The 9,709-nt window shown below is 39.5% G+C and overlaps 1 protein-coding gene across 1 annotated transcript in view; it reads right to left on the bottom strand.

Moving 5' to 3' along the window:
• Positions 1-9,709, bottom strand: part of KCNK2 (potassium two pore domain channel subfamily K member 2) — a 197,974-nt gene that overhangs the window by 145,381 nt on the left and 42,884 nt on the right. Inside the window, exon 3 of the mRNA XM_019516453.1 lies at positions 5,784-5,901. Within this exon, the coding sequence (XP_019371998.1) occupies positions 5,784-5,901 (118 nt within the window). The remainder of the gene's footprint in view (positions 1-5,783; positions 5,902-9,709) is intronic.

Genomic DNA, 9,709 nt, shown 5'->3' with positions numbered 1-9,709 from the left:
GATAAAAAAAAAAACCTACTGGTGAGCAGGTGGTAAGAAATCCAAATAAAGGTAACTGAAGCCACTTCCACTAGCATTGGATTAGAAAACATGAAAGTTTTAAAGCTCCAGTGGAATGAAATCAGAAGAGTATCTACCTACCACAGTTGATATTTTGACATACTGGTAGTATTTTCAGAAAAGATCATTGTACTGAGCTGTCCAGTAGGGGTGTACGAAGTGGGCCGTATTCAGTTCGGATTTGGATCACTGTCTGAATTCAATTCAACCAAATCTGAATCTGAAGATTCAATGCTGATTTCAGAAAATCAGTGATTTTGCCATAGACACAGCTTTAAATGTTTTTTCTACATTCCTCAAGGTACCAGGCACAGCTTGTGAACACTGAGATGGCAGGACAGACGGAGCATCCCACAGGAGCCCAGGGGGCCCCCCATACACCCGGTGGTGGACTCGGAAGTGGAAAGGAAAAACTTCCAATCCACTTCTGGGTCCACCACTGAGCGTGTGATGGCCCCCCCACCCACATGCCCTTCCAGCTCAGTGGTTGGCTACAGGGGGATCCTGGGTGCCCCCATAGGCCCAGGAGGCACCAGTTGCCGAGCCAAGGGGTGGTGGAGGGTCCCCTGCACATTCCACAGCAGACCGAGAAGTTGACCGGAAGTGCTTCTAGCCCACTTCTGGGTCCACTGCCGAGCATGCTGGGGACCCCCCAATGCTCCTGTGGGACGCTCCATCTGCCCCATCATCTCAGCATTCATGAGCCGCCTGATACCTTGCGCTATGCAGAAAAAACAGTTAAAGTTGTGTCTATGTCTGAATCATCAAATCTCTCCGAATCGATTTGGAGGGTTCTGATCTGATTCAGAGAGATTAAAGCATCTCCTGATTTGATTTGGATTCAGAGATTCGTCCGCCAAATCTTCACCAAATCAAATCAGCGACCGAAGCTTTGCACAAACTGTAGGAGCATCTGCCCAGCTTCCCCTACTTATGCAATCTCAAGGCACCTCTCTATAAGAAGGGAAAGCTGGGGTCCCTGCTTACAAAGACCTAGACTGAAATCTCCATGGGAGTGTCTCTGTGTAGAGAAAGCTGCATGAGTGCTGGTGTAGAGACATGAGGCCCTGACTTGCACTGGATCCCGCTCTGACCCATGCTTCCCATAGAGGCATCGGTCCCCACAGGAATGGGTTTAAACTTGCTTAATTGAGTCATTAGGCCATCTGATGTTTTCCTTTTTAACCTCATAGGCTCTGGCTACCAGTCCCCTATCACCTCTTACCCTCCTCTCCTTGCTCCTCCATCCCTCCCTTTTGCCTGCCCTACCACCTTTCTGTTCCTGAGGAACCCTGCCATTTCCCTTCCTCACCAGACTGCACCTGTGCTAAACATTAAACAGTAATGCATTACTGGTATAAATATACTTATCATTTAAACATTTAAATGTTCACATCCCTAGTTTGAATGCTGTTTTGTGGAGGGAATAAATATGAAAGGATATTGCTGCTTCAATTTCACTGAAATGATATAATACCACTAAAAGATGCATTGCAAATTTATTTATTTGATAATCCCAAAACATGAAAGAAAAAAAAATGATTTGATGTTGATCTATGAGTGAAACTGCCTCATTCAGCTGAGCTATGGAAAAAGCAAGGTCACTTGCAAACTCTGATCTTTCCGATGACTATTTGACATTATTAAATGTGTTTATGCTTTTGGTTACTAAGCTAACACATATTCCTTGTAACTAAGTGAAAGTCTGCCAGTGAGGACACAGTTAGCAGCAGGATTTTATTGTTGAGTCAAATGAATAAACTGCATAACAATATTTTAAAAAATGTGCTGACTCCACAGAAAAATAGAAGTGTCTGAAGAGTTGAGGGAAGGCAGAGGAGAAACAATCTGTGTGATGATATTACCTTTGCATTTATATAGACCAGATATTTAATTGCAAAAATTCAATTTTGTTTAACAAATGACTAATCATTATTATCCACAGATGTTTGCTATTTGCATTTGATTCAAAACTTTTTAATGTATCCTTGGATTTTTTAAGAAAAAAATGTTCTTAATGTTCTTTGATAACTTTTGATATTTTCAACAAGGTACTTGGTTTTGAGAACCAAAACTATGCTAGTTTTAATATTACAAACAAGTATACTGGCATTCTAAATACAGTACTGTATACAGTTAGTATCAACACACACTGGCATCAAACATAAGTGCAAAATGTAGCTACCTAAGGCAGCAAACTTCAGGTGTACATGATAACTTGATAAGGCCATCCAGCCAGAAAACAAGTTTTTAAATAGGGGCCAAGGTGCAGAAAATGATGGAGACAATGAAATGGAGCAATCTGCTTTTTGACTTGGGAATGTGTGTGGGTAAGAAAGTTCTTCAATCAGGACACCAATAGACCTGGAATATTTACTTCAGCGCTCCAAAGTTACCTGCAAAATTCTGTGAAGCCATTAGAATCCTATACAAACAGGCAGAGGGCAGTTCTTTTTAAAATAAATGTGTAAAACTACTAGAGCCATCCCTTGGGACAACAGAGTCCACACCACAACTGCATTCACCAGAAGTCTAAATCATTACAATTATTATAATAACTGAGCAAGTATCAGTAATATTTCACAAAGTCAACAGACTGGAGAACAGTAATACAGCTGTTTGTGGTGTAGTTCTCGTACTGGTAGGAATATAATGGCATCTTCCATTATTAAAAATGCTCCTGATGCATAAGTGTTATTATGAGACAGCTGTCATATGGAAAAAGACAACTAAAAAAGAGAGTCTTGACAATTCCTCTGCTTTCTGACTTTCTATGTTTCTAATACGGAGTTACAGATCTGGACTTCTGGAAAGAGATCCCTGTTCTCATCTCCTATCCAGGAGTGAATTTTCCAAGGACATATCATGCACAAGTTCCTGTGGTGATGACCCCATTTCTTCTTCTACCTTCCCTCTGAGTGGCTGTGAGGACACACTAATATAAGGAAGAAAAATAGATCATCCAAACAGAAAAAGGTTGATGAAAAAGATTTTTCCAGCTCTGGAATTGGTTTTGGGGCAAAGGTTCTGGATGAAGAATGCCTGAATACCATAGTTCTAATCATGAAAAAGGAGGCTCCCTTGCTCTATTGTGCATTCATACCATGGGGAAAAACAAGCTGCATCTCAGATTTGAGTACCAGCCCTCCAGATCTGCCACAGCCCCAACCTGGGCCCAGGGCCAGAGCCAGAGCTCCCCAAGCTGCTACTGCTGCTTGGAATCAGCAGCAGCAGCACCGTGCATACCAGTCAGGGGTCAGGGCTGTGGTCTGGGATCAGGTGTCAGTGGACACCCAGGGGCAGGGAGTGGGTGGGGGGTGGGGCAGCAGCACAGATCAGGGGATGGGGCAGCAGCACACTGGGGAGATGGGACACCAGCACATACTGTGCCCTGATCCATGCTACTTCCCAATCCTCTGACCCACACTGCTGCCCCATCCCCCAATGTGCTGCTGCCCTATCCCCTGACCTGCGCGTCTGATTCAGCAGTAGCATGGATCAGGGGATGGAGAAGCAATGCATTGAGGGATGGGACAGCACCACACACTGCTGTCCCATCCCCTGATCCAAGCTGCTTTCTGATCCCCTACTCTATCAGCAGCATGCGCTGCTGTCCCACCCCCTGATATGCTGCTCCTCAATCCCTTGCCCTACACTTCTGATCCGGCTGAGGGGCGGGAGAGAGAGGGGCAGGCAAGGTGGGGTAATTGACAGGTTGCGGAGTGCCAAGTGGTAGGGGAACAAAGTAAGGGGGATAAGGTGGCTGCTCCTCTCCCCCACAACTGGGGACAAATTTAAGATGACCCTGCAAGAATTTGATTCTACAAATTGAAAATTATTAATTTGTTATAATTTTCCATGTATAGAATCTAATTATTGGGGTGATGGAGTTTTATTCTTAAATTCAAAGTCACCTCAGATTTAGGTAAATACAGTGTTTAACTGGAAGCTCAAGAGACAAATCTTTTGGTTTCTGTAACAATTCTTGGATGTCTGCATACTGCTATGACGAGTATAAATGATTAGATAAATATATAGAGACAAGTAATAAGGAGCATCCAGGAATGTGCTGTCAACTCCTACACTTAAGAGCTATAATCTTCTGTAAATGGCAGTGATCTCAGTATATTCAAGTTCATTTGAGTTATTTTGCTCTCAGTTAATGAACAAGTATAAGACACAATATTTCAAAACTCATTTCTGAAATTTTATGTGGAATATCTTTAGAGTATCTCATGAAAACAACTTGGAGGGGTCCATAATCTCCTTTTACAATTTCATGATTTTCATGTGGTTGGCTCCTACAGAATATACCACAATACAGTACCACTGGATACTACTTTATGATGTATAGAGTCAAATCAAACTCTGACAATACTTCTCCCGGGACCAACACAAAAACATAACAAAAAATGACACTAGTCCTCATTTTTCTTCTGGCAATTGTACTTTTAGCATGGTTTGCTTGGCAGACAACTTATCTCACACACTCTGCATCATTACACATGTCTATCTAGATAGGATGAAGTAAAGTAAAATACATACTCTTGTATGTCCCTAGCCACAAGCAGTAATGTGTCTTAAATAATTTCTATTTTGTACTTTAATTTTGTAGCGTGTATAATTAATAAATCTAAAATGGATTCAAAGCCAACAGAAGCAAAGTTCTTAATGTATATCCTATGGTACAAGTCAACAAAAGAAAGGAAGTATTCAGGATTACAACCAGCTAGGAATTTTCCACTGGAATGATTTTAAAATGGAAAGTGTAGTTTCTGCTAAATCAAAAAAAAAATCCATTTTTTAATTTTAGTCAAGTATGTTTGCTTTCTGCCACAAAAATGATAATTGAAATGAACTAATTAGGTTTTTTTATATCAACTTGAATCTGAATATTTCCATTAGTAGAACTGGAACAGTGCATTTCAATTAATTTCATTATTAAACTGTATTTCCATATTGAAACATGTTGGGAGCTGTAGTTCTGAGAGCTCATGTTGTTCTTGGTTCCATGACCTTTTTAGATATCCTATAAACATGTTCCTGGGGATCAGTTCAACAGTCCACAAGAAGTACAGTAATAGTTAGATCTAGGAATATTTGATAGAAAATGGTAAAAAAATGTTTAGCCATTTCTAAAGTGTATTTTGTTCATGTTTTGTTCCATGAAAACTATCACGTTTTCAACTTTTAGCCTAGAATTGAGACTCAAACAAAGACTGGAATATCAGAATTCTATCCTGCAGGAGTTTCTTATTTTTTATTCGGCTCTACTATGTACACTTGTTTATTTGGAATTATATACCTTATTTCTTCCTATCATTTAAAATATTAAAGAGAAAAAGGAAGACATAAGGAATTTAGAAAAGGAAACCCAGTAAATTGGAATATATTCTCAACAGACGAACACATATATTGTAACACGCAAAATGTTCCTGTCTTTTGAGAACGTAGCTAGCTAAATGCAATTACTTATCTCTTCACAAAACTCTTGTACATTCTCATCAGGGAAATTTACTATCAGATATTCTTCCAACATTGTTGAATCATTTCTACTTAGCCAACATGCCTGAAATTTAGTATTTCTATCCCTAAGGTAAGACAGTAACTCATTCATGTGAAATAAATGAGTTGGTAAAAAGTATCATTAATGAAACATGTATTCAGAATGTAATAAGTTGTAGTTCAAGTGCTGCAAAAATAAGTAATAAGGAGTGTCCTACCTATGGTGGTAATAACAGTGCCAGCAAAGAAGAAGGAACTTCCCAAGTCCCAGTGACTGGTTTGATTAGATGTGTTTCCTACAGGTATGATTCCTGCATTTATTGCTGCCACTACTTGCTGCAAATTAAAAAAAAATTGTCAACATTCATGAAAGAAACAATAGTGTTATCATACATTATGCAGTAAATCAATATACAGAAAGTCACTTATTAGATGTATATTTTTACCACCCACTGACCACATCTACAAAGTGCTCTTAACTGCAGAGTAGACTAATTCGCTGCAAAGTAAAGCATCACCATCTAAAAGTGCAATGCTATTAGGCAGCAGTAAACCAATTAACGCAGCCATAAGATAGTACTATCAGGGACAGTACTATCTTATGGCAGGGTACAGTTGGGGCATAAATTGTATCCAATCAGGGGGCCAGACTCCTGCCGGTAGCCTAGTCACACAGCTCTGCATTTGCAGCACCCTCATGCCCCAGCCAGCTCCTGCGCTGCCTGACACCACCACACAGAGCCTGGGACTAACCCCCCATGCCCTCTGACAGCAAGGCAGGAGCGGCCATGGCATAAACTTCTCCACCCCACCTCAGACTGCTGCTGTCCCAGGCACAGGTGTAGCTGCTGCACCCAAGAGTAGTTTACTCCAGCTCAAACTGCTCCGGAGTTTACTACTTTGGATTAACTGCACACTTTGGATCATACCCCAACAAGATAAAATAATAAGATTTAAGATGTAACTATTTTTACATGCAAAAATATATGTATTAGATAAACATTTTACATTTAGTTTCCTAAATACTGTTCACATTGTCTCCATAACACTGTGTGCAAGACAACCAAGATTCAGTTTATAATTTGTAAAAAGAATAAAGTCATATTATCAATTAATTAAGAACTCATAAAAAGGACAGAAAGTGCAATACTTGTATATCATTATTAGTGTTATATCATTATTATGTTTTCACTATTTTAATGAAAATTTGGAATTGAATACTATAATGTAACTATCTATAATTATGGATGTAAGGCTGACTATTGGTTTATAATAAATTATAGACCAAATGTAATTATTTAAAATATCTTGCTTAAATATTTTAGCAGTGCCAACTACAATGAATGAACATGAGTTTTGTGAAATCTATATTCTCCTGAGACATCAAAAAATTCCTCAGTTCCTGCAGTGCCATCTAAGTGAGATTTCTTATCATAAAAAAGGGGGGAAAATAACATTTCTGGGTAGCTGCCTGTTGTGCAGACACACATGAGTATTTATTTCACTGTTAAACATTCAGGAGAGTGCTATTTTAAACTGACAATAACTCTTTTAGGAAATATAAATTAAGGGTGTTTTGAAACATTAAAGCAAAACTCATTTTATAACCATGATCATTATAATGGTTGTGTTTTTAAAAACAGAGAAAATGAAGGGTAATATGAAAATGAATGTGTAACTAGTAAATGGTTTGTCTTGATGAGAAAATTGACAGCAATAAGGTATTCAGCAACAGCTATGCCAGACAAGCTCCCACCATGGACATTCTACTCCATAATAACAGTGACTTTGTTTTGGAATAGCTACACCATTCCCAAGGCAAAGCAACCATTCCAGAATAAAATTACTATTATTCTGGAATCAATAGGCTCTCCTGCTCTGCTCAGCTTACTGGTACATGTGCAACACCACATCTACACTATTTCTGTCCTCTCAGAACAAGCATCTCTCAGCACAATCTTGTACCGTATAGACATGTAAAGACTCTCTACACAAAGGACAATAGTTCATTATACCAAAATAGCTATTCCAGAACAAATATGTGTCATCTATTTTTGCCCACATAAACAAGATCTTACAGCCAGCATTTTCAATTTTCTGCTTCCAAAGATCAAGAATACAGATGAGCCATTAGGAACCCCTCAGCAGGTTCTACACTAAAATATGGGACATCCTGGTAATGGAGGAATTATCTCAGCAGGTTAGAGTATTAGAAAAAGATACAAGAGAGGTATAGATATTTAGAAATAAGCATTCCATTCCTGACTTACATAGAAGATAAAAATTCAATGGCTAGCAAGCCAGAGCCTCTACCCAGAATCTTTGAATAATAAGTGTATGTTCATATATGTCTTCATTATATTGATAGTTGAGACAATAATTTATAAGCTTATTTTATATTATTTCCATTATAAAGATGTAATAACTTCAACCTTGTGCAATTCCTGTGTACTCCTCTAATGTTGGAGTTTTATTTCCATAGTGGCCAGAACAAAAAATTAAGCAGGAATCCCCCAGTGTAACTATGCAGTAGGGCCCCCCGCGTGCTCCCCAGTGGACCCAGAAGTGGACCAGAAGTAGCACCAAGCATGCTCCTGTGGGATGCTTCATTTGCCCCAGCACTGCAGTGTTCACAAGCTGTGCCTTGAAGGTGTATTATCTTGTGCTGCTTTTAAGCCAACTGCTGCACATACGTGTGTACGCTCTGACAGTTAAGTCATCTTTAAAAAAGTTAAGTCACCTTCACAGTCAGAAACTTAGTATGTGTGTATGCACCTCTAGGGACTAACTAGTCTCTAGAAGGTGCCACTCTACCTTCTGCCACAGTATGTGGCAGGGTTTTGATCATAAATACCTGTACTTGGAAAAGGGATCACATTCCCTACCTGGAAAAGGGGTCACATTCCCTACCAGTCTTTTACTTTATCAAGCACAAGATCAGTACAATTTGGGGACCCATTGCTTATTATATCACAGTTTGTATTGCATTAATATTTTGTAAGAGCAATTTGCATATGTTCAGGCAATTAAGTCTGGCCATTCTAAATGCAACAGGTGCAAAAAGTTTTCAGCGCTCTCTACTGGCATTGAAAACCAAGGCCAAACTAAAGGATGCAGGAGCATTACACTAAGCCATCCCTCAGGACTCACTCTTTCATGATGCCCACAGCAGTAGATGCTTCCATTCCTTCTTTTGTGATCCCAGAAGAAAGGCTCTTTTGCTGACCTCACAGCCTCAACATCAGCAATTTCCCAAAGCAGCACGGTTTCCTCATTTTGCTTTGTGAAGAGGGGGGAGAAGCTGCTTTTCTAGGACTCCCCTCTGGCTTCAGAAAAAAAGAAGAGAAGCCAGTTGGTGCTGCAGGCACTCAAATTTGTATTTGGTCAGAGGGGCAGGGTGTGGAGGGGAACATTAGGCTGGGGCTTTATGCCATGGTAAAGCTAGTTAATCCAGTCCTGCTAAAAACTTTTCAGGTGATAATGTCATTCACTTTTATATACATGTATCTTAATCTGTAATGTTTGAGAAGCCATTAAAGTACCATTTTCATTACTACAGTTCACTATAACAGATCCCTGCTTTACGAAATCCAGTCCTTGAAGAAAATGGTACAACTTGAAAACACTGCCAGTCACAAAGAGCCAAATGATGCCAGCCTGTGTTACCTGCTTATTACATCTTGCTATTGGGCACCATCAGGCTTTCCCCAGCACTATCCCCAAGGGCTCAGAAGAGCTTCCCAAAATCATCCACAAAATTATTTCATTACCCTCTTTCAAATCTGTCTTTGCTATGATGCCTACTGGAAACTTGACAAAAACACTCCTTTTATTATGCTGAATACTATCTCATTGTTTCCTTGAACTTGAACTCCATCAATCTGTCCCCGAAATCAATCTACTGTTTTTAATCAGAGTGTAAGGGCAGGGACAATTATTTTTGTCCTGAGTTGCCACAGCACTAACACACAATTGGATTCTAGTCCATGAGAATAACAAGGCATCAAAGACAGACAACTAAAAAAAGTAAAAAAATTCCAAGCTCAAGTAAATCCACATAGTTCCATTAAATGTAAACCTAGCAAAGTAATTTAAAGCATCTGCTAGTCTTCAGCATTTCTCTTTCTAATGTCTCTGTCAAATA

This window comes from Gavialis gangeticus, unplaced genomic scaffold (genome assembly GCF_001723915.1).
Source record: "Gavialis gangeticus isolate Ggan-Ray unplaced genomic scaffold, GavGan_comp1, whole genome shotgun sequence".
In the NCBI taxonomy this organism is placed as follows: domain Eukaryota; kingdom Metazoa; phylum Chordata; order Crocodylia; family Gavialidae; genus Gavialis; species Gavialis gangeticus.
Note: the sequence above shows the minus strand (reverse complement) of the source record. Positions and strands in the feature narration are given on the sequence as shown.